Source organism: Emydura macquarii, unplaced genomic scaffold (assembly GCF_026122565.2).
Source record: "Emydura macquarii macquarii isolate MOO-44397 ecotype Brisbane River unplaced genomic scaffold, CSIRO-AGI_Emac_v2 contig_3450, whole genome shotgun sequence".
NCBI lineage: Eukaryota > Metazoa > Chordata > Testudines > Chelidae > Emydura > Emydura macquarii.
This window is the reverse complement of record NW_027133587.1, coordinates 475,753-499,993: the sequence shown is the minus strand read 5'-3', so window position 1 is coordinate 499,993 and position 24,241 is coordinate 475,753. Positions and strand designations below refer to the sequence as shown.

The window sequence follows — 24,241 nt, the reverse complement described above, 5'->3', positions numbered from 1 at the left end:
ATCAGATGCAAGGAATAGACATCAGATAGGAAATGTGTATATATATATATATATATATATACACACCCAAGGGTAAGGAACAACAATGGGGAAGGTAGGTGTTAGCAAAGTCCATTCAATTCGAGTAGCTGAAGCCTATTCACAACCGTTGATGAGAAGGTGAGAATGTGTGAACAGTGACAATTACTCCTTGTAATGAGAGACTCATTCCAAGTCCCTGTGCAGACCCAGTTTGATTGTGGGGGTTTGCTAGTCTTTAATGTGCTACAGGGGTCTGGTTGGTTTTTGCTAGTAGCTTTAGTGGCTACTGCTCCAAGGGAGGGTGGGGGCCCTGGCCAGGGTCAGGGTGGACTGTGTTGTCTAGTGTGGTAGGACAAACACAGTTCAAAACCCAACACCCTTCTCAGTTTCATCCATCATCCCCCCAGGTGAGAAGTGACGGCCCAAGGGGATGGGGAAATTAAAAACGAAGAGTAGCTCGTGGCTACTAGAAAGGCGGGACGGCGCTGGGCGCGGGAGGGCATGGACAGACAGGTGTGATATTCATTCACAGCCCAGCCCCGGGCCAGGGTGGACAGGACGGAGCCAAGCGCCTGCGGTGCCCGCAGCCCAGCCCAGATCCCGCTGGGGCTCGGCAGCGGGCTGGGGGAGCAGCTTAGCGGCCTGCTCCGCCGAGGGAGGGGTGGGGGCACGGGCTGGGAGGCGGTGCAGCAGGGCGACGGCCCAGGCCCGAAAAACCCCTCCGTGGGGATGACACAAGGCTAGTAGCCAGTGGCTACTGCAGGGGGGAGGGGCGGGCACGGGGCGCCGAGCGCAGCAGGCAATATTCACACCCAGCCCCAGGCAGGGGTAGCCAGCGGCGCACGCCCAGCCCCGCCCCGCCCCGGGCATGAAACGCAAAGACTCGGGGCAGCGATTGGGCCCCCCGCCGAAAATCACAGCCCAGAACTAGCTGATCCCGGGGGCAGAGGCGGCGCTGTTGACCCGCCATTGCCCGCCGCGCGCGCACCACAGGTGACGCACTAAGCACGCGCCCGTCGTCGCGCGCACCACAGGCAACGCACTAAGCACGCGCCCGTCGTCGCGCGCGCCGCGTGGGCCTGGTGCGCTTTCGGCGCGCGGGAAAAGCGAACGGGGGATGGACAGACCTGGCGCTCGGGACGGAATGGGGCGGTTGGAGAGGCGCGAGCCGTTGGCGCGGCCCCCCCCGCCCGTGGCTCGCTGCCGGGCGTGCGTGCCCGAGACGGGTTGCCCGGTATGGGCGGGTGACGCGTGACGCTGCGGGGGTGGAGGGGGGGCACATGGACAGGGCGGGGGCCGCTGCGGGGGTGGAGGGGGGCACATGGACAGGGCGGGGGACGCTGCGGGGGGGCACATGCACGGGGCGGGGGGTGTCTCCGCGTGCGGCCATGTGCTCACTCTGTCCCCCCAGGACCCGCCCATGGTGGTGCTGCACTACTACCGGGCCCGGCCCCCCAGGGCAGAGGCCGAGGCCAGTTCCCTGCTGCGCTCGGTCCAGGCGGTGCTGGGGGGCGTCCACGCCGTGCAGACAGAGCTGTGCTACAACGTCAACTGGACAGGTATGGGGGAAGCCTATGGCGGGGGGCAGGCTGCTGCTTGGAGCAGCTCATCGCGGCACCCACCAAGGGAGCGGCCAGGCCAGGCCAGTGGCCCGTCTCGCCCAGCGTCCTGTCTGCCACTGGGGTGCATCAGAAGGAATGGACCGAACGGGGCAGCAATCGTGATCCATCCCCCCTCGTCCACTCCCAGCTCGGACTGCATCCCTGGCCATCCCGCATGGTGACAGAGTCTGCCTGACAACCTTCCAGCTAACTGAGCTCTTTTGTATCCCATTGCTCCTCATTCCCTAGTGATTCACTGGGGTGCTGGCATTATTACTCAGGTTTGCTGTTATGTCACTGGAGGATTTGCTTGTCGCTTAGTTAAAAGGAAATGAAGAAGTGTGGTTCCTGCAAGCTGCATGGAAACTTAAAAAACCCCCTAGTAGAGCTCAAATTAAATGTATTACCTCCACATTAAAAACGTAACGTAATGCTGACCCACACGCACAGGCATCGGCAGTGAGCATCAAACCTGGGACCTCAGGTAATGTGTGAGCTTCTAGCGCACGAGCTAAAAGACAAGTCTGTTAACCAAGGTTGTAGCAGGCTCGTCAGTCTCTAAGGGGCTTAGCCACCACTAAAGAGGACAGAGTGCCTCGCCAAGCAAGCAGGGGTTACAATAGTAAGAAAACCAAAAAAGGGCCATCATGGCTAAACAAGTAAGTAAAAGAAAGGGTTAGAGACAAAAAGGCATCCTTTAGAAATGGAAAGTCCAATCCACTGAGGAAAATAGAAAGGAGGGTAGTGTGTGGTTATTTTGCCAAGGTCTGGCCTATTCTGGTTCATAGCCTTTGGTTCACACTGTTAGTTAAGCCTAGAGTTCCAGCAAGGCCTACGCTGGATGATTGAGCAACAAAATGGCAGATGAATTTCAGTGTTCATCAGTGCACGTTGCAAAACATAATCCTAACTATACATACAAAATGATGGGGTCTAAATGAACTGTTCTCACTCAAGAAAGAGATCTTGGAGTCATTGTGGATAGTTCTCTGAAAACACACACTTGATGTGCAGCGGCAGTAAAAAGAAAAAAAAGATAAGTGTTAGGAACCTTTGGAAAAGGGATAGAAAATATCATGGGATGGGTTGGAGTTCCTGGGCCATTTGCTGTCTCCCCTCCCAGATCTCCAGGTGGGGGAATGGACAGCTTGATCTGTCTCCCCTTCCTGCTTCTAGGGATGGGGGGGGGTTCTTGTTCTCAGGCCTCCCCCTCTCAAGTTCCTGTCCCCAGCAGGGAAGGGCACAGGCATCGGCAGTGAGCATCAAACCTGGGACCTCAGGTAATGTGTGAGCTTCTAGCGCACGAGCTAAAAGACAAGTCTGTTAACCAAGTCCCTGTTAACCAGCAGGGAAGGGCACTAGGTTCCCATTGTCACCCTGCCATCCTTCCCCTATCTGCATCCATGGTATACCCACACCTTGAATACTGCGTGAAGTTCTGATCACTGTGTCTTAAGATATATTAGAATTGGAAAAGGTACAGAGAAGGGCAACAAAAAGGATTAGGGGGATGAAACAGCTTCTGTATGAGGAGAGATTAAAAAGACTGGGACTTTTCAGCTTGCAAAAGGAACAGCTAAGGGGGGGGGGATATGATAGAGGTCTATAAGATAATGAATGGTGTGGAGAAAGTGAAAAAGGAAGTGTTATTTACTTGTTCACTTAATGCAAGGACCAGGGATCACCCAGTGAAATGACCAGGCAGCAGGTTTAAAACAAACAAAAGCAAGTATTTCTTCACCCAACACCTGATCAACCTGTGGAACTTGTTGCCGGCGGATGTTGCAACAGCCAGAACTAATGGGGTTCCAAAAGGAATTAGCTGTGTTTCTGGAGGGTAGGGCTGTCAATGGCTATTAGCCAAGGTGATCAGGGATGCGACCCCATGCACTGAGCATCCTACGCCTCGGACTGCCGGAGGGTGGGACTCGATGACGGGATGGATCACTAGAAATTCCCTGTTCTGCTCATTCCCTCTGTAGCATCTAGCACTGGCCCCTGAGCTAGAAGGACCATTGGTCTGACCCAATCTGGCCATTCTTAAGAGGCTGGGAGTGGGCATCCTGCCGGGAGCCCCCGGCCCCATTGCCTGCTGGATAACACTGCCCCATTCCTCCCCTGCAGGAGCATCGCCCCCCAGTACCCAGGAGACCCAGCAGTTGCACTGGCTCTTTGGCTGCCTCTTCAAATCCGGAGACGTTGCCAGCGAGTCCTTCCTGCGCCTGGCGCCCACCGACCTGCTGCTAGAAATCGGGCCGCGGTGCGTCACGGGGCTCAGTGTGGGACGTTTTGCTGAGGGAGGGGGAGATAGTAGGGGCGCTGTGCTGCAGGGAGCGGTTCAGGAGCTCAGTAGGGGGCGTGCTCCCCTCAATGCCCTGGTGTGGTTCTAGGGCGTGTGCTGCAGGGTGGGGGACTCAGTAGGGGGCGCTCTGCAGTGGGGAGTGGGATGGGAGGACGGCTGTGGGGCTGGGGCTGTCTCTCCCCAGACTTAACCCTTTCCTGGTGCAGGCTGAACGTCTCCACAGCATTCTCCACCAATGTGGTGTCTGTGTGCCGGGCCGTGGGGCTGGGCTGCATTGACCGTGTCGAGTGCTCTCACCGCTACCTGCTGCAGGTAAGAGGGATGTGAGACCCCTGAGGGATGTGTGGCCAGGTGCTCAGGGGAGCGAGTGGGGAGGGTGGGGGGTTCCAGCATCCTGGATTTAATGGGGCCCTGGGATGGGATGGAGTTCCTGGGCCATTTGCTGTCTCCCCTCCCAGATCTTGTTCTCAGGCCTCCCCCTCTCAAGTTCCTGTCCCCAGCAGGGAAGGGCAGTAGGTTCGCATTGTCACCCTGCGGGAAGGGCCGTGGGTCCCCTTTCTCACCCAGGTGGAGGGGAGGCTGCTCCCCGTTCTCAGCCTGCTCTTCTCCCCTGCAGTGTGCCTGGTGCCCCACGCCCCCCGAGGAAGATGCCTTGGTGCAGGTGCTCAGTGACCGGATGACAGAGCAGCGCTATAAGGAGCCAATCCATAGCTTCGCCGTGTCCGCCCGCCCCACCCTCACCTGGAAGGTGGACGTGCAGCGGGAGGGCCGCGCTGCACTGGAGAGAGTCAACCAGGAGCTGGGTATGGGGAGCTGGGGGGAAGGGTCTCTGTATGTGGGGAGAGTCTGGATGCTGAGTCCCAGGGCTATGGGGGAGCTGGGTATGGGCAGCTGGATATGGCAGGAGGGTGGGGGCGTAGCTGGGGCACGTTGTGGGGTTGGGTATGTGCGTGAGGAGATGGGCACCTAGAGTTCATAGACTTTAAGGCCAGAAGGGACCATTGTGATAATCTAATCTGAGCTGCACAATGCAGGCCAGAGAACTTCCCCCAGCCCCTCCTGAAATAGACCTCAAACCTCTGGCTGAGTTACTGATGTCCTCAAATCATGGGTTAAAGGCTTCAAGTGACAGAGAATCCACCATTTACACTGGTTTAAACCTACGAGTGACCCGTGCCCTGTGCTGCCGAGGAAGGCGAAAACCCTCCCGGGGAAAATTCCTTCCCAATCCCGAATATGGTGATCAGTGAGACCCTGAACATGTGGGAAATACCCAGCAACCAGACACCTGGGAAAGAGCTCTCCTAACTCTGAGCCCTCCCCATCTCGTGTCCCATCACCAGCCTTTGGAGATATTTGAGGATATTTGAGGTTTTTTTGCCCCCACTGCTCCCCTCGGGAGGCTGTTCCAGAACTTCACTCCTCTGACAGTTAGAAACCTTCCCCTAAATTTAAGCCTAAACTTGTTGATGGCCAGTTTATATCTATTTGTTCTTGTGTCTGCATTGGCTTTTAGCCTAAATAACTCCTCTCCCTCGCTGGCATTTATCTGTCTGATGTATTTATAGAGAGCTATCATATCTCCCCTCAGCTTTCTGGGCTAAACAAGCCGAGCCGTTTGAGTCTTCTCTCGTGGTAGCTTTTTAATTCCTCGGCCCATCCTAGTAGCCCTTCTCTGCACCTGTTCCAGTTTGAATTTCTCTCTCTTAAACATGGGAGACCAGAATGCACGTAATATTCCAGATGAGGTCTCACCCGTGCCTTGTATAATGGTACTAACGCCTCCCTCTCTCTATTGGAAATACCTCACCTGATGCATCCTAGGACTGCATTAGCTGTTTTCACAGCTGCATCGCATTGACGGCTTACAGTCATCATGTGATCGACCAATTCATAGAGATCTTTCTCTTCAAATTGATAAATCCCCAGCTTACAGCAAAAATTCTTGTTGTTAGTCTCTAAATGCATGCATGACCTTTCACTTTCCACTATTAAATTTCATCCCATTTCTATTACTCCAGTTTACAAGGTCATCCAGATCTTTTTGGATGATATTCCGGTCCTCCTCTGTACTGGTAATGTCGCCCAACTTTGTGTCATCCACAAACTATTAGCACACTGTCTCTCTTTGTGTACTAAGATAATTAATAACAATGTTAAAAAAGATTGGTCCCAAAATCAATCCCTGAGGAACTTCACTAGTAACCTTCCTCCAGCATGACAGTTCACCTTTCAGAATGACCCGTTGTAGTCTCCCCTTTAACCAGTTCCTTATCCATCTTTCCTGCCTCCTATAAATCCCCATCTTCTCCAATTTAACTAAGAATTTCCCATGTGGAATGGTATCAACTGCCGTACTGAAATTCAGATCGATTAGATCTGCTGTGTTTCCCTGGTCTAAAAAATCTGTTATCGTCTGAAAGGAGATTGGGTGGTTGGCTGCGATCTACCTTTTGTAAAACCATGTTCTATTTTATCCAATTACCGTTTACCTTGGTGTCCTTAACTGCTTTCTCTTTCAAAATTTGAGCCAAGACCTTGCATATAATTGAGGTCAAACTAACAGGCCTGTAGTTTCCTGGATCTTTTTAACTTCTTTAAGCTGGGGCTCTGGGAGCTGAACTATTGGGGTGGTGTTGGGGCTATGGCTGACACCCCCTACCCTGTCCCAAGTAGCCTAGGTTTGGGGCCCCCCACTGTCCTGGGGGGGGGGGGGGTGGAGAGTGTGTCAAAGGTTGCTACCCTCCATTCTGTCTTAACCCCATTTCCCCACAGGCCTGGCCTTTGACTCCTGGGACCTAGATTTCTACACCGAGCTCTTCCAGAGATTCAAGCGGAACCCATCTAATGTGGAGTGCTTCGACCTGGCCCAGTCCAACAGGTACCAGCACTGAGCCACCTCCAGCCAGCCAGTCCCCCAGTCTGGTGCCAGATGGGAGCCAGCGACCCCTAAAGGGAAAAGACCCCATGTCCCATTCCCTGCCCCACTGAGCCAAGCAGTCCCCCCACCCTGGGGCCAGATGAGAGCTGGCGACCCCAAGAGGGAAAGGCCCCATGTCCCATTTCATCCCCCACCCCCAAACCAGATAGTCCCTGCCTTAGGGCCAGGTCAGAGCCCCTCTTCCTCTCCCCGAGGGAAAGTGTGTGTGCATGTCTCACTGTCTCACCCCCATCCCTGCCCCCCAGCGAGCACAGCCGACACTGGTTCTTCAAAGGGCGCCTTCTGGTGGACGGGGAGGAGGTCAAGGAGTCGCTGTTCGAGTCCATCACGCGGACCCAGGAGAAAAGCAACCCCAACAACGTCATCAAGTTCTCAGACAACAGCAGGTGCTTGCCTGGGACCCCCATCAATGGGGGTGGAGCTCTGGGGCTGATGGCCGGGCTTGGGTTCAAGCTCTAACTTGCACTGGGCTAGTGATGGGGGTGGGACTCTGTGACTGACAGCTGTGGCTGATTCTGTCTGCCCAGCGCCATCCAGGGCAGGGCCGTGTGCTGCCTTCGACCCCGTGACCCATCCCGCCCCAGCCACTACGAGAAGAGGAAATCGACTCGGCACGTTGTCTTCACCGCAGAGACCCACAACTTCCCCACGGGTCAGTGCCGAGGACAGGGGGCCTGTGTGTGTGGGGTGGGATGGGATGGGAGTATGGGCGGGGGTGTGGCAGTCTGAAGGGGGCATTGGGGAAAATCGGGGGGTGGTGGTGTGCAGGAGGGAGAGTGAATCTGTGGGGGACGGTATCCGTGCGGCAGGGGTCTGTGGGGAGAGACTGTGGCTGTGGGGTGGATGTGTGGGGAGTGGCAGTGCATGGGCGTTATGGGCTGTGGGGAGGAGGTGGGATGCTACACGCTTTTCTGCTCCCCCAAGTGCATGTCTCATTCCATGGGGCACAGGGGCGATGTCTTGTCTGTGGGGCAGGTGTAGGGGTGGCAGTCTGGGGGTGAGAGGTGTTTGAGGGAATACCTAGTAGGGGCGTCTGTTGCTCGCTCTCACCCCCGTCTCTCCTCCCCAGCGGTGGCCCCCTTCAGCGGTGCCACGACCGGGACAGGCGGGCGAATCCGGGACGTGCAGTGCACGGGGCGCGGGGCCCACGTTATCGCTGGCACGGCCGGGTACAGCTTCGGAAACCTCCACATCCCTGGTGAGAGCGGAGGGGGTTGCTCCAGGAGGCCCTTCCCCCCCCAGCCCAGCTATGGCCCTTGTCCCCTTCCAGGAGCCACTTCCCCCCAAACCCCTAGCCACGGGCCCTCTTCTGCGGGCCCACCAACCGCAGGCCAATCCCTCCATGGGGCCCCTCCTGCCTCTGGGAGCAGGTCTCTCTGTCCCTCCAGCCCTGAGCCCCTCCTCCACCTGACCACGGGACACCCACTCCCCACCCTTGGACCCCTTGACCTCATCTTTACTCACCTCCTGGCATAAATGGTGTGTTTTCAGCCTGCCTCATCCTGCCTTCCATAAACCCAGGCCTGCCCTGCGTGTACGTTGTTCGTGCCAAGCCAGGCCTGCACCTGCACCCAGCCAGAGCCGCTGATCCCCATCACAATTCGGGACAGCCACACTGTAGCCCCCTCCATGCTCCATCGAGGGCACCCACGTCTCTCCCTCCAGATGTGGCCCCCTATGTCCTCCCCCGGCCAGCCTGCCTAGCCACCCTCCCCTGTGCCGGGCCTGCTCCCTGAGGGCCACAACTTGTGTGACATGCCAGGGACCCCGCATGGCTCTGCCACAGCAGGAGCATCGCAGAGGAAACAGACCAACCCATGCACGGCTTTCCGCACTCCCTGCCCTCCCCCGGGGTCGCCTGTCTTCGGGGGGAGTGGAGGGAGGGGGCGACTCCTGCACCAGCCCCTTAAGGGTTTGGTTGCTGACCCAAAAGGATCCCACCTTCCAGCCAGATCAGTCTCTTCCTTTTAACCCTGTGGTTGGGAGGCAGGGTCTCCTGCCTAGTGGTTAGTGCCCAGGGCAGCACCTCCAGCTAGTGCCTGCAGTCCTTGGGCAGTACAGGGGCACCTGGGCCTGCCTGCTCCACCGGGTTCCGACCCGGGGCCCTGGGAGGCTGGTTCTCCTTCGCTTACCCTGCAGTGCCTTGCAACAGCCTCCAGTTAGTTTCCCTGGGTTGCTCCCTATCCCCTCTGCCTCCCCACAGCCGTCCCTGCAGGACGCTGCCACCTCGGCCTCCTGCTCTGGTCCTGGGCCCAGGGAGCGTCCGGTCCCCAGCTTTGTGTGGGTTCAGAGCATGCCCTGCCTTGGAGCTCCTGGAGCACGTCTTCCCTGACCCGCTCCTGCGTCTGGCTGCCATTTAAAGCACGCCTCCAGCCCGATTGTCCTCTGCCCACGGACAGGGATCTCCACGGGCTGGCAGAAAGGGCCCGCCCCCCCCCCCCCCCCCCCCAAGTTCAGGCACTTGGGAGATGTGACCCCTCCTGGAGCAGAACACAGTCCCCAGCCTGCGATGACACGTAAACCTAAACGTCACACGCTGGGGTCCCAGAGACACTGCCTGAGGCGACAGGAGCTGTCTGACCACCCTGGGTGGTGGAGGAATGCCCCGTGGGGGGCAGAATGGGAACACCCCTGCCCCCTGGGCCCCAGCCTGGTAGAACAGAGCCGCCCCTTCCTTCCTTCCTTCAGTGTGTCGCATCCCCAAGCGGTGGTTGGCATCTGGGAGAAGTAGAGTGGGAGTTGGGGACCCTGGCATTCGGGCTGGCACCCCCTGATGGTCTCTCCCTGCCCCTCAGGCTACTCACTGCCCTGGGAGGACCCAACACTGCCCTATCCCGAGAACTTCGCCCGCCCCCTGCAGGTGGCCATCGGGGCCAGTGACGGCGCCTCTGACTACGGCAACAAGTTTGGGGAGCCCGTCCTGGCTGGTGAGTATGGGGGGCTGGCTGGAGGGTGGGGACTGAGCTGTACTGTCGCAGAGGCATGCTCCCAAGAGTTACTGCATGGGCTGCCCCGTTGCTTCCCTCATCAGAAAAAGGGATGCCCGACCTGGCCCTGCCCTGTCCTGCCGGGATGGCCAAGAGACTGCGATTCTATCTGGCCTTTCTCCAGCATGGGCTCTGTTCCCTGGCTGCAGCTGTCTCTGCGTCCGACTCTCGGCCGTCCTTGAAGGACGTGGATTCGTTGGAGAGGAGCCATGAAAAGTGGCTTCAAGTCTGTGCTTAAAACCCAGATTGTGCTAGCCATGCCTGAGCATGCCCTGCCCAGAGCGCTGTAGTTAATACGGCCTAGCCCTGCTGTAGACGCAGCTGTTGGATTACTACAGCCATGGGAACACCCCTCCCCTCAGCGTAGCATGCATCTGCGCTAGGACGCTCCAGGGCCATAGCTGTGCCGCTATAGGGCAGACGTCCCCTTAGGAGCCAGGCTTTATAGCGAGCAGCCCTGGCTGCAGCACGAGATGGTTCGTGGGGTGGATCCCAGTCTGCGCTGCTGTCGGAGTTGGGTAACGTCTCTGTAATCTAGCAAAGTTCTGACACGATCCGACGTTGAAGCAAGACAAATTCAGAGTGGGAAGAAGGCTCCAGTTTTTACCAGGGAGGGGAAGTAAACTCTGGGACTGCTTCAAGGGCTGTTGTGGACTCTCTGGTGCTGGCGATTTTCCAGTCTGGCATGGGTTTCTGAAAGCCAGACGTTAACTCGGAGCACGCCCTGGCCTGTGTCCCACAGGAGGTCCAACCAGATGAACACAGCCATCCCCTCCAGCCTTTGAATCTCGGAATCCACTGCTCTGTCCTCCCACCCAGTCGGGCGGCATGGAACGTTTCTATCCTCCCTCGGCCCCCTGCAAACAGAGATAACGCTCAAGGAATGTCCTGCAGGCAGCAGTCTCAGTGCTGGAAAAACAACCCAGGAATCCTGCCTTCCAGGCCTCCCTGCTCTAACCGCTAGCCCCCACTTCTTCCCAGAGCCGGGGATAGAATCCAGGCATCCTGGCTCCCAGCTCTCCTGCTCTAAGCACTAGCCTAGCCTAGCCCCCTCCCCAAGCTGAGGAGAGAACCCAGGAGTCCTGCCTCCCAGCTCCCATCCTCAGGGAGCTGCCCTGCCTCTCCATCAAGTGACCATGTGCAGGAGGGTGGAGGAATAAAAATTCCCCCAGAGCCTGAGTCGTTGGCTGGCAAAGCCCATCTTCCGGAGCAGGCATGGAGGCCACGGCCATGGTTTCTGTGGGGCTCTGACCAAAGCAACCATGGAGGCCAGGCAAGCACCAAGGCCGTTCTGGCTACGCCCTGGGACCGGCTGCCAGGCCCCCTCCCGTGTCTCCGGGGTCCGAACATCTCACAAGCAGGAGGCTGAAGCACGGCTGGGATAAAGCCGTGAGGGCAGAGCCTGGTCCTCCCAGGCACTGAGGTGGGCAGTTCCCTCCCATTTCCCTCCCCTTTCACTCTTAGCCCCCACCCACACTTTTGCCAAGAGGGGCTTGGGTCAAGGTATGTGAGGACAGTGTGGGGAGGGGTTGGGGAGCTCCGGGAGGGGAGGGGGGTGCGTCCAGCTCTGGGGTGGAGCAGGGGAGTATATAACAACCTGGGGAGATGCAGAGCGGGGAGGATGGGGGGAGGAGAGAGGTTTCTCTGCTCTCTAACACCTCCCCCCACCCCCCCCAGGGTTCGCCCGCTCCTTCGGCCAGCGGCTCCCCGATGGGCAGCGCCGTGAATGGATCAAGCCCATCATGTTCAGCGGGGGGGTCGGCGCCATGGAGGACACTCACTTGTGCAAGGAGCCCCCCCAGCCTGGTGAGGACCCCCCACCCCACCCTGCTTTCCTCTTGTCCCTCCCCTCAGACTAGAAAGCACCCCTCTCCCTCCCCCCCCCACTATCCATCTCCCCCCATGCTACAATCCCCCCCCAGCCCAGTTATGCCCCAAGCACCCTGTGGTGTCATCGCACCCCAAGACTCCTCTCTCACACCCCCTGGGATGCCCCATGCTGCGTGGAGGGCAGCTATCTGGCCCCAGATTCCCCCCCCCCCCCCCAGCTTTGCAAGGGGGAGGGAGTGAGGGAGAGGCAGGGCCCCGCCGTGGGGCTGGGCTGGGTTTTGTGAAGTCTCACTCTCTGCTCTCCCCCCAGGGATGCAGGTGGTGAAGGTGGGGGGCCCTGTGTACCGGATCGGAGTGGGGGGTGGTGCCGCCTCTTCCATCAAGGTAAGTGGGGAGGTCTGGGGGCAGGGACGGGGGCTGCCTTGTGTGTGCTGGGGGATTCAGCAGAGCAATGCCCCACCCGCTGCCTGAGCTGCTCCCCCACACCTCTAAAGTGACTCCCCCAGGGGCACCCCAGCCTGCACTGCTGCCATACAGCCCTGCCCCCCTTTGGCCTGTCTCCCTCCCACAGTGGTGCTGCCCCCCACAGCCTGACCCTATGTTGCCCCCTCCCTGCCACATCCCCACAACAGTGGGGCCCACACAGCCCCCTCTCCCTGTGTGTCCCCCAGGAGCCCCCACTGGGTCCTCCCTCAGCCCCCTCCCTCACTCACCTTCCCATGTGGCTCACAGTCCTCCGTGCCCAGCCCTGCCCAGGCAGTGCCCCCCACGTGCTCCCCCCAGCCTGGGGGGGTGGTGATGGCGGCAGTGGGGGGCACTGGCGCTGGGCTTATCTCCGTCTCCTCCCTGGATGCGGGGAGGCAACGCCAACAAGCTGGATTTCCGGGGGGGGGGAGCTTTGTTGGGGGAGCAGGGCTGGGGGGCAGAGCTGTGTCATGGTGCCCCCCATTGCTCGCCCACCAGGTACAGGGGGTCACTGCCTGTGAGCTGGATATGGGGGCAGTGTTGGGGGGGTTGAGGCTGTACTGTGCCAGGCGATCAGTGCCGGTTGACACACACACACCCCCCCGTCTCCCCGCAGGTGCAGGGGGACAACGCCAGTGAGCTGGATTTTGGGGCTGTGCAGCGGGGGGACCCCGAGATGGAGCAGAAGATGAACCGGGTGCTGCGGGGCTGCGTGGAGCGCAGGAAAACCAACCCCATCTGCAGCCTCCACGATCAGGGGGCCGGAGGCAATGGTGAGGAGGGGCCAGTGGCAGGTGGGGGGGCTGGTGGCAGGTGCGAGGGCCTGGTGCCTCAGCAGTAGGTGACTCTTCCCCCTCTGCCCCCCAGGAAACGTGCTGAAGGAGCTGATTGAACCAGCAGGGGCCGTGATCTACGCCAGCCGCTTCAAGGTGAGTGGGGACCCCCGAGCCCCCGTGCCACTGTTCCCAGGTGTGTGGGCCTGTGCCAGTTTCAGGGTACCCCCATTGCTCCACACGGGGGGTTTGGGCTGCAGTCCCCCACAATGTGCCAGGACTCTCCTCTCTGTGGGTGGCTGGGCCCAGCCGTAGCACCCCTCCCCAGTGTTCAGTTCTGGGGAACTGTGGGGGCCCACCCACCAGGGGGCTTGATACAACCCTGCCCTCAACAATGCTCCAGGGTGTGTGGGACCCTATTCCCCCCTCAGCCCTGACCCACGCTGTGGTCACTCCTGGTGTGGGGATCCCTGCACCTTGTCTGGGAGTGTGGGACCCCTGACCATTCCCAGGTGTGTGGGAACCCAATCCTGCCCCTTCGATTCTCTTGGTCCCCCAACCTGCTCCCTTCCCTTTTCTCTACTGACGCCTGTGTTTCCCCCCCCCCTTACCCCCCAGCTGGGTGACCCCACCCTGAGCGTGCTGGAGATCTGGGGGGCCGAGTACCAAGAGTCCAACGCACTCCTGCTGCGCCCCTCCGATGTTGCGTGGCTACAGCGCTTGGGCCGCCGCGAACGCTGCCCCTTGGACGTCGTGGGCACCGTCACCGGGGATGGACGGGTACAGGCTGGGGGCACATGCGCAGGCAGCTGGGGTGCGGAGGGGATGGTGGATCTGGGCCCCATGGGGCTCGTGTGGAAGAGTGGGCAGGCCCTGCGGGGTGAGGCTTATGGGGGCTGGGCCTGGCTGAGGGGGGTCAGAGTTTGCAGAGGGCAGACAGGACACAAGCTCCTGGGGGCGTTGGGCCCATGATCGGGCAGGGCGGGGGGCTAGGCGTGGTGGGGTTTGTGGGCAGGGCTTACACTATGGGGGGGCTTGGCCCTCCAGGGGGCAGGGGGTGGGGCTCGTGTGTGGGATGGGGAAGGAGGCCCGAGGATATGGGTGTGGGGGTGCCACAGGATGTGATACCAATGGGGACAGAAGAGGGGGTGGGTGAAGGATGTGGGGGTGGGCACAAGCTGCAGGGGCTGGGGAGCTAAGGTGGGGTGGGGGCGCCTTCTCCAGCCCCCCCATTGGAGAGCCCGCGGCTCTGGCAGACTTGGGGGGCAGCCCCACGACTACTCACCTAAGTGTAGCCCCACAGCCTGAGGCCAGGCAGCTGCCTCTGGCGCTGAGACCTAGAGCGGAGGGAGGTGGGGCCCGTGAACGCACCCCCAGAGGTGAACGCTCCCTGCCTGGGACAGGGCCCAGGCGCCTCTACGGCCCCGATGGCGAGACGAGAGGCTGGGGACAGGCGCTAACCGCTAGGCCGCCTGGCCCTCTGCCACCGTGGCCAGAAGATGGGTGGTGGGGGCTCTGACCCCCCCACGGGTTACCCCCTCAGGTGGTGCTGGTGGACGACCTGGAGGCCCCGGTGAAGGAGGTGGCTCCGGCTGAGGCCGAGGGGAGGCCGACACCGGTCGACTTGCAGCTGGAGTTGGTGCTGGGCAAGATCCCGCGCAAGGTACGGGGGGGCTGGTCCCCGATTCCCCGCGGTGCCACCCCCGCCTGTTTAACCCACGAATGTCCAACTTTTTGCTCCCCCAGGAATTCGCCTTGTCCCGTGTGAGGCCAACCCTCCGCCCCCTGAGCCTGCCCCCTGGGCTGAGTGTGGGAGACGCCCTGGAGCGGGTCCTGCGTCTGCCGGCCGTGGCCAGCAAGCGCTACCTGACCAATAAGGTACCTGCCCCCTCCGCCCCCGCTAAGGTCGTGGGTAGTGTCTCCCTGTGTGTCTGTCCCCTGGGAGGGTAGTGTCCCTGCCCCCCAACCCTATGTCTCTCCCCCCCATCAGAGGAGGTGTGCCCCGCACCCCCTGACCCCGTGTCTCTCCCCCCGCATCAGAGGGGTCGTGCCCCGCACCTCCTGACCCCGTGTTTCTGTTGTCCCCCACGGGGGTAGTGCCCTGACGACCCCAGGTCTCTGCCCCTCTGAGCCATGTCCCCCCATGGCAGGTGGACCGGTCGGTGACAGGGCTGGTGGCCCAGCAGCAGTGCGTGGGGCCTCTGCACACCCCCCTGGCTGACGTGGCCGTCGTGGCTCTGTCTCCCTTCGAGAGGGTGGGGGCGGCCACGGCCCTCGGGGAGCAGCCACTCAAGGGACTGATCGACCCGGGCGCGGGGGCCCGGCTGGCCGTGGGCGAGGCACTTACCAACCTGGTCTTCGCCCGCGTTACCGACCTGCAGGTGAGTCGCCCCATGGGGGAGGCTGCTCGGGTCGGGGGGTAGGAGGTGCCGGTCTGTGTCTGACATTCCCCCCTCCGCAGGCTGTGAAGGGCAACAGAAACTGGATGTGGGGGCTGGGGCTAATCCTCCTCTGCCCCCCAGGACGTGAAGTGCAGCGGGCACTGGATGTGGAGGCCATAGGGCTGGGGCTGTGGGGCGGAGCGGGGAGGCGAGGGGCCATGCAGGGGACCCGTGGCTGACCCATCTTCCCCCCCCTCCCCCCCGGACATGAAGTGCAGTAGGCATTGATTGTGGGGGGGCCATAGGGCAGGGGAGGGGGGAGGCGAGGGGCCCTGTGGCTGACCCATCTCCCCCGCCCTGCCAGGACGTGAAGTGCAGCGGGAACTGGATGTGGGCAGCCAAGCAGGTGGGCGAGGGCGCGGCGCTGGTGGACGCCTGTAGGGCCATGTGCGCCGTCATGGCCCAACTGGGGGTGGCCGTGGACGGAGGCAAGGACTCGCTCAGCATGGCGGCCCGTGTGGGCACCGACCTCGTCATGGCACCCGGTGAGTGTGGGGGCTGGGCTCCGCCCCTTTGCCCCACACCGGCAGCCTCCATCCCAATCTCTGTGGGACCCTTTGGCCCTCTGTCTCCAGGCCCCCTGCATGCCCGGGCCCACCTGTGACAGATCTCCACCCTCATCCCATGTCCCGCAGCAGCCATGCAAGCCCTCCATGCCCAACTGGCTGGGCATCAGTCCATGGGGAAACTGAGGCACACCACTGGGTGCCTCATCTCTCACAAACCTCCTCTGTTAGAGGGGTGTGCGCGCGCCTGGGCTGCCCCATGCCCATCCCCAAAGCTACTGCCCCATACCCCCTCTGCCCTCCGTGGAGCCCGTCTTGACTCCCTCCTCCACCCTCAAGGGATTCCTGATTCATTCCCTGCAAGTGCTCTGCCTTCCTCACCTCACGGGAACCCCCAGTCCTGCCTCTCCAGGCTATTCTTACCCCACCCCGCCAGATTCCCTCCTTCCCCCAACTCGCAGCTAGCTAGTTGGACTCCCCGCTGACCCCATCCCTTCTCCCCACAGGAACCCTGGTCATCTCGGCCTACGCTGTGTGTCCGGACATCACGGCCACCGTCACGCCCGACTTCAAATGCCCGGATGGCAAAGGTGAGGGATGTGGGCTGGCTGGCCCAGCCAGGGAATGGGGCACGGGGCTTTTCCCTCCTAGGGGGCACCGTCACCCATCAGGCCCCATGGTGGCGGGCTGGCTGGCTGGGGGGATCCTGGTGTCTGGCTCTGAGCCCGTTTCTCTCACCCTGCAGGGGCCCTGCTGTACGTGGAGCTCTGCCCGGAGCGGCACCGGCTGGGGGGCAGCGCCCTGGCTCAGTGCTACTCCCAGCTGGGGGATTGCTGCCCGGACCTGGACAGGCCAGACATGCTGGCAGCCTGCTTCCGCGTCACCCAGCAGCTACTGCAAGGTGTGTGTCCATCCCTTCCTGCCTCGCCCGCTAGAAGGGACAGGCCCGGCCCTCTGTTCGTGAGATCCATCGCTGCACCGGACTGGAGGGAATGGGTCCTGCCCCATGGGGCTGCGCGTGTTCGGGGGGGGAGGCTGGACGTGTGGTCAGGTGGGAGATGGGATGCTGGTGGGGGACCCATCCCACCCAGTGCTGTGTCCCCCAGAGTCGGCGGTGAGCGCGGGGCACGACGTGAGTGACGGGGGGCTGGTGACCTGCCTGCTGGAGATGGCCTTCGCTGGGAACTGCGGGCTGCAGGCTGAGCTGGTGGCTCCTGGAGCCAGTGGTGAGTGGGGGGCCCTGCCCCGAATCCCACAACCCAGGGTGAGTGGGAGCTGCTACCCCAAACCCCACAGCCTGGCAGTGAATGGGGGCCCCTGCCCTGAACCCCCTCCCCAAATCCCACCCTGAACCCTCTCTCTGCCCAGTAGGGAGTCCCTTGTCCCCTCCCACACAGGGCCAACCTCATTGGGACCACCTCACATGAGCCCGCCCACTTACACCCCCCCACAAGCTGACACCCTCCCCCAACTCCCCCAGCCCTGGAGGTGCTGTTTGCCGAGGAGCTGGGCCTGGTGCTGGAGGTACCTGACGCTGAGGCAGGAGATGTCTGCAGACGGTACCGGGAGGTCGGAGTGCGGTGCCTGCCCATTGGACACACGGGGCCCCTGGGTCCCCAGTCCATGGTGAGTGGGGCTGTGGGTCGGGATCGAGGGGTACCGCAGAGCTGGGGGGAGCCAAGAGCAGGGAGGTAGGGGTCGGGGCTGCAGGGAGCCCAGGGTGGGTTGCGGAGGCTGCAGGTCGGGATGGAGGGGTACCGCAGAGCTGGGGGGAGCCCAGAGTGGGTAACGGGGGCTGCGGGGCAGGAGTGAGGGGCAGCAGTGCTCTGTCCCCCCAAGCGACCCTCTCCCGCTTTTCCCCAGGTGCGACTGGAGGTGAACGGGCAGCAGGAGCTGGCGCGGCCCGTGGGCGAGCTGCGTGCCCTCTGGGAGGCCACCAGTTTCCAGCTGGAGAGGCTGCAAGTGTCGCTGGCCTGTGTGGAGCAGGAGGAGCGGGGGCTGGCCCGGCGCCAGGGCCCCACCTTTAAGCGGACCTTCAAGGTCCAGCCCCCACTGCTGCGCCGGATGGGTGAGGGCCGGGGCCCCGGGGGGGGGGGGGCAGGTTGGTGTGGGAGGCGGAGTCTGTGGATCCCATCAGGGGAAGGGGCTCTTGGGAGGTGGGGGCAGAGCGGGGTGGTAGTGTGGGAGGTCCCAATCGGGGAGGGGTTGTCCCCGTGACCCAGCAGGGGAAGGGGCTCTTGGTGGGGAAGGGGGGCTGTCTGCCAGTGGGGGTGTGCAGAGCCCAGCAGGCTCCACTCTCTAACCCCACCTTTTCCCCCAGCCCCTGCATGGCCCCCAGGTCCCCCTGTGGCCATCCTGCGCGAGGAGGGCAGCAACGGGGACCGCGAGATGGCAGCCGCCTTTGTCATGGCCGGGTTCCAGGTGAGACCCCTGTGACCCGTCCCATGCCCAGGGTAGCCACCTGATAATGCCAAGGTCAGGGCAGGCTGCAAAAGCAGAGCAGATTCTCCCCCTAGCACTGGTGGGTGACTCTGAACTCAGGCTTCCCAACCAGCCACAAACTGCTTCTGATTCCCCACACTGTTATCAAGAAGCCGGTCCACAAATACACACAGCCCCTTTACTGCATTTCAGCCTCTGGCTCCCAAATCAGCCACTAGGTCCAGTAAAGAGACCAGTTATTTAAACTCTCTGCTCTTTACCAAAAAGGTTCCCTCTGACCCCAAGGGGTCAGCCACAGCACCAGTTCACTACGAGTTTGGATCTTACCTAAAATCCCACGCTGCCAGCCAATCCTTCAGTAACTAAAACTAAAGGTTTATTGTAAAAAGAAAGAAAGAAACCATAAGAGAAATGTTAAAGGATTAAAGCAATCAGATACATACAGATGGTTTAAAAGTCCACATACGTCAGGTTTCTAGAAGAATTGTGGAGTTGCAGGCTTGTATAGTCCCTCTGGTGCACATCCAGTATCTGGATGGGTCTTAGTCTTTCGGTTCAGTTGCAAGATGAATTGTTCCAGAGGCAGGTGTGTGTCTGTAGCTGAACAGGAACAAAGACCAAATGGATTCCCAGGCCTTTGCCTTATATACTTTCTGGCCCTGGCCATGCTGCTTGTGGAATTTTACAGGAATCAAAATGGAGTCCAGAGTCACATGACAAGTTCTCATCAGATATTTCCTGATTTCTCTGCCTGGGCCCCTTGCACCTGGGAATGTCTTAATGGGCCATTAAGCAGGCTATTGTCCTGCCACCTCTCTGTCTGGGGTATGTCCCAGCCAGCACAATTTGAAATACAGATATATTAAATACATCCATAACTTCCATTTCACATATCACACATGAACGTAAACATTATCATCTGACTTAGCACATTATAACCTTCCCAACAGTACCTGACCTGGCATAGCTCTCATGAATTATTATGATTTTGACATATTGATGTCAAACAATATAACAAATGCTCTTCCCCCACACCCCCAACGGGAGACTGGTGTAGAAGGGAGCAATCGGAGCTCCTGAATACATCCAAGGCCCCCCTCATTCAGACAGCGTGACAACCCCCTCCTCCACTCCCCTCCCAGAGCTGGGGCGAGAACCCAGGAGTCCTGGCTCCCACTCTCTCCTCTCCCCCCCAGGTCTGGGACGTGACCATGCAGGACCTGTGCGATGGGAAGGTGAGGCTGGAGTCGTTCCGGGGGCTGGCCTTTGTGGGGGGCTTCAGCTACGCGGACGTCCTGGGCTCCGCCAAAGGTGAGGCCAGCGCCCCCGAACCAGCCCGTGCCCACCCCCTCCGGGGCCGGATTGGAGCTGGTGGTCCCTAGAAAGAGACTGACTGACCCCCTGGTGCCCATCTCTTTGTCTCCAGGCTGGGCGGCTTCAGTGACTTTCAACCCCCGGGCCCGGGCCCAGTTTGAGGCATTTCGCCAGCGCAGGGACACGTTCAGCCTGGGCGTCTGCAACGGCTGCCAGCTGATGGCGCTGCTGGGCTGGGTGGGGGCCGAGAGCCCCCCCGAGGGTGAGTGGGGAGGAGGTATCGGGCTGTGGGGAGGTGTCGGGGTGTGGGTAGCTTTGGGGGTCCTGCGTGGTCGGAGCAGGGGAGGGGGCGGGGGGATGTTTCTGGGGCGGGGCTCACCTTGTCAATTGGTCTGTCTGCAGGTGGGGCCGTCCATCCCGGGGTGCTGCTGGCCCCCAACGAGTCGGGCCGGTTCGAGTCGCGTTTCGTGGCACTGGCCATCGAGGAGAGCCCAGCGATGATGTTACAGGGCATGGCCGGCTCCACCCTGGGCGTCTGGGTGGCACATGGAGAAGGTAACAGCTTGGGGGGGGCTGCTGGGGTCATGCCCCACAAGTGGGATGGGGTCGCTCCATCTCATATACACAGCTGCACACCCAACCCCAGAGGGATCACATCTCAGTGCTGGGTGACAAGTTCTTTATAACCAACCCGCGCCCTGCCCCAGAGGTGGCTGCATCTCCACGCCATGTGAGCGATCCTTGTATAATCAGCCTTCCCGCCAGAGATGTGGCTAGGTGGGTCTTTCCCTGTTATGGTGGGAGGGTCCTTGCCCTGGTCTCCCCCTGCCCCTTTTCCCCTCATATCGAGTGTTTCTTCCTCGAGTGATGGTCCCATGGGTGTTGCACTCGAGCCGTTCAAGCGCCCTGTGCGCCTGAGATGGGAAAATTGTCCCCCTGCAAGCTCCACTGGGCCATACCTGCGCCCTTCTTCCCTCCATCTGCACCCCAAGTGTCTACAGCGTGGAGCAGACCGGCCGACCGCCTCTCCGGTTCCTTTCCGTCACCTTGGTCTGAGACTGCTCCTCTGGCCAGCATGTGTGCGTGGGCGAGTAAATGGTTCTTTGTGTCCATGGTAGAAAAGCTCCTTATGTAGCGTTGGGGTCCCCTTCAGTAAATGGGGGGCATCTCCAGGGAGGTGCCTCTGGATTGGGCCCTGGTGCAACCACTGCTGTCCCGTGCCCAACAACTCAAGAAGGGCTGAGTCAATTGCTGAGGAGGTGAAGGGAGCCAGGAGATCAGAAAACCTGCCGGAGGCAGGAGAGACTCCAGCAGCTCCATCTATTCAGCATAAAACGACGGTTAAGGGGGGACTTGGTCCCCGTCTATCAGCACCTACGTGGGCAATGCACATTTACTCTTGGGCTTCTCAGTCTAGCAGAGAAACATCCTCCAACGGCTGGAAGTTGGACAAATTCCGACTGGAAATAAGACATGAACTTTTAATGGTGAGAGTAACTAACGCATGGAGCAGCTTTCTAAGGGCCAGGGCAGCATCTCCGGCACTGACCACTTTTCAGTTACGTTTGGATGTTTCTAAAAGCTCTGCTCTGGACTTTGCTCTCTCCATCTGGACCAGCACATAGCACCAAGGGCCCGGTCCCTATAGAGACCTGGTGAGAGGAGACTTTTACAAAGGTGTGGGAAACTCCTACATGGAGCCTTCATGTTCAAGTCACGCTGAACAGCCGACACCAGCAATGCCCCTGCTACGCGGAGAGGCTGTCGGTCTCTAGAATTGGTGCAGCTGCCCCCATCTCGGAGGTGCCCCTTCCGGGGTGCGGCTCCCCCTGGCAGATTGCCTGTGCAGACATTTCTCCAGAGACCACAAGTGGGAGCCCCACCTCTCAGCGGTTTGGAGCATCTTTCATCGATCTCTGCATCTCAGGAGAATGAGAAATGCCCAGCTGCCTGCGTCCCGGCAGCCCAGGGCCAGCACTCCAGCGGGGACGCATTTCTAGGCTCAGACTTAGAGCCACTCATCTCCGCATCCCCACCAGTCCCCTCTTTCACCCTGAGTTCAGAGGGATCCCAAATGGCCATGGCATTCCCCAGGTGGCCTTGTCTCTGTGCATCTGCACCTGATTTCTACCTGACCTAGGGCAGAACCGGGGTCTCCAGCCCACCCCAGCACCTCTGCCTCTGGCTGTGTGGTATTTGGATGGACAGCGGGCTTAGAGAGCGGCTGGCTAGATGGAGTAGATTCTCTAGGCGGTACCAGTGTTGTCCGCTGCTCCCGAGAACTACGCTGGACTCTGAAAACGTCGGGATTGTTTCCCAGCGCCAGATGGGTGCGCATAGCACTGCGCCGTCTGGTGAGGGAGGTTTCTGAAGGGCTTTCTCAGGCCTCCCATCTGGTGCAGAAAGCTCTGCTGACGTACCTCCATCTAGTCCTGTCTGCGCTAACACATCCTTCTGCGCCCTTTGCCTCATTTCCCTTGGCTCTAGCCAGGGAAGTTACTGTCGCCGGAGGGAGAAGAGTGGGAGGGCTGGGCCCTGTTGGCCGTTCCTGCATGGAATCGGGTTTATTAGTCAGCTGGTGCACAGCGTGCGGCGGCCTTAGGGTGACAGAGAGAACTGAGGATTAAAGCATCGTCCATCCTGGTTCGTCTTGAGCCCAGCCAGGCTGTAGTGAAACCTCTGCTCTGCGCAAGCTATCAGCTGCAGCCAAGAGCCCCGACTCCTTCCAGCCCCCCAGACTCCTGCCCCTTGATCTCCAGATCTTGTGTAGCCTCCCCAAGGAGAGGTGGGGAGGCCCGTCTCCCCCTGGGTCGTCCGTTGCTTGGTGTCACCATCCGGGCAATTAGATTTGCCATTGTCTTTTCGGATGCTCCATTTCTACGGAGCCTAAGGCTGAGCCCAGACAGCTAGGCGACACCGTCTCTGTCCCTTACCCTGCCCTGAGAGCAAACAGCCCTTTTACACCTCACTGGGCAACAATGCGGCGTAAAGGGGAAACACGCACACACTGTCTTCAAAAATATTGCCAAATATTCCCACTTGCCTTGTAGCCGAAGCCGCGTGCCCCAGAGAGCTCCCTGCTGGATGTCTGACCAGCATTAGTGTTTCATCCGCAGACGAGACCTTCTTGCAGAGACATGCAGTGAATCTCCAGTGGTGTCCTGCCTGCTCCACATGATCCCAGGCGGCCGTGGTAGCTTTGCTCCGGGCTGTGTCTATGCTGCAGAGCACCTTGGCCAGGCGTGCCAGCCGGCTCCAGGCCCCTGCAGCCCCACGCGTCCTTTGGCAGAGTGGGCATCCAGCCACTGGGACCCCAGGAAGCTGCCTTGGAGAGGGTGGTCCTTGTGTGCCTCCACCACCCGCTTTCCTTCCCTACCGAGGCAGGTCTTGACCCACAGGGTGTTTCCTGGCGAGGATTTGGAGAGCTTGTCTGCCCCCAGGCGCTCAGTTCGGTGCAGGAGGGGAAGGGCACCGGTGCTGGCCCCGGCTAAGGAAAATCCCCCCCCCCCCCCCCCGTCTCAGGGCGGGGAGGCTGTGCCCGGCTCGAGCAGAGCACACCAGGGCCCTCGCAGCTGGGAGAGAGCCCCTGTGGATGTGCAGGGAAAGCAACTGGGCTTCCCCTTAGCCATGCCCCCTCCCCATCCCCCCTCCCAGCTGGCACTTGGTTTCGCGCTCCCCAGGCAACGTTGGGGGGGAGGGGTGCAGCAGTGGGCCTGTCCTGGGTGGGGGGGGGGTGTCCCACAGGGGGCCGCTCTGTCGGTCTCACTCCTTCTCCCCTCCTGTAGGTCGGATGCGGTTCCGCTCACCCGAGGTCCTGGATGCGGTGACGGCAGGACACCTGGCCCCACTGCGCTACGTGGACGACCAAGGCCGGCCCACCCAGGAGTACCCCCTGAACCCTAACGGCTCCCCGCTGGGCCTGGCCGGACTCTGCTCCCCCGACGGGCGCCACTTGGCTATGATGCCCCACCCTGAGCGCTGCGTGCTGCCCTGGCAGTGGGCCTGGATGCCGCCCAGCTGGCGTCGCACCATGAAGGTCTCACCCTGGCTGCGCATGTTCCAGAATGCCTATGAATGGTGCCTTCGCCACCCCCGGGACAAGCCCTGACTGGGGAGGCTGGTTGCTGGCCCTGTTACACTTGTGAAATGAACAGCAGGATCTTACTTGGGACAAGGCAGTACAAACAGGGCCCCAGTGTGTCATAAATGTTAAATCACAAAATGTTTAGGCAGAACGTTCCCACTCATATGTTCAAGCAGGCCTCATCATAGTGGAGCCTGCGGTGGCATGAAAAAATGTGTCCAGAACAAACCTATCTGTAATGCCTAGTTCTTCTTCGGGTGATTGCTCATGTCCATTCCACTATAGGTGTGTGCACGCCTCCATGCACAGCTACTGGAACTTCTTTCCCCTTAGCAGATCCTGTAGGGCCGGCTCTGGTGCCCCCTGGAGTCCCACACGCATGTCGCAGTATATGAGGCACCGCTGGCCCTACGCCCCCTAGTTCGTTCTTTCCGCCCATGACGGTTACTGGAACTGCCTGCACTTCCATTGCAAGCGCTTTATTCCCTGAGTTTAAACTTTAAACTAGATTTTTTTGTTAATTAGTTAGTTAGA

At 60.4% G+C, this 24,241-nt stretch overlaps 1 protein-coding gene across 2 annotated transcripts; it reads left to right on the top strand.

Moving 5' to 3' along the window:
- The first annotated feature begins 1,106 nt into the window (after positions 1-1,106).
- On the top strand, positions 1,107-23,944 carry PFAS (phosphoribosylformylglycinamidine synthase). Of its 2 annotated transcripts, XM_067534489.1 has the most exons (29): positions 1,107-1,255; positions 1,433-1,580; positions 3,747-3,882; positions 4,131-4,236; positions 4,541-4,727; positions 6,700-6,805; positions 7,111-7,251; positions 7,393-7,517; positions 7,935-8,063; positions 9,661-9,792; positions 11,530-11,658; positions 11,993-12,066; positions 12,764-12,920; positions 13,015-13,076; positions 13,539-13,700; positions 14,464-14,583; positions 14,667-14,798; positions 15,071-15,301; positions 15,666-15,846; positions 16,374-16,457; positions 16,613-16,768; positions 16,974-17,093; positions 17,348-17,493; positions 17,731-17,935; positions 18,188-18,288; positions 19,506-19,620; positions 19,736-19,885; positions 20,026-20,178; positions 23,409-23,944. In XM_067534489.1, the coding sequence occupies exons 1-29, from the start codon at positions 1,139-1,141 to the stop codon at positions 23,729-23,731; spliced, it is 4,128 nt and encodes a 1,375-aa protein (XP_067390590.1). In that variant the 5' UTR covers positions 1,107-1,138; the 3' UTR covers positions 23,732-23,944. The 2 variants fall into 2 exon arrangements, with proteins under 2 accessions (XP_067390590.1, XP_067390591.1); XM_067534490.1 differs by lacking the exon at positions 15,071-15,301.
- The last annotated feature ends 297 nt before the right edge of the window (positions 23,945-24,241 follow it).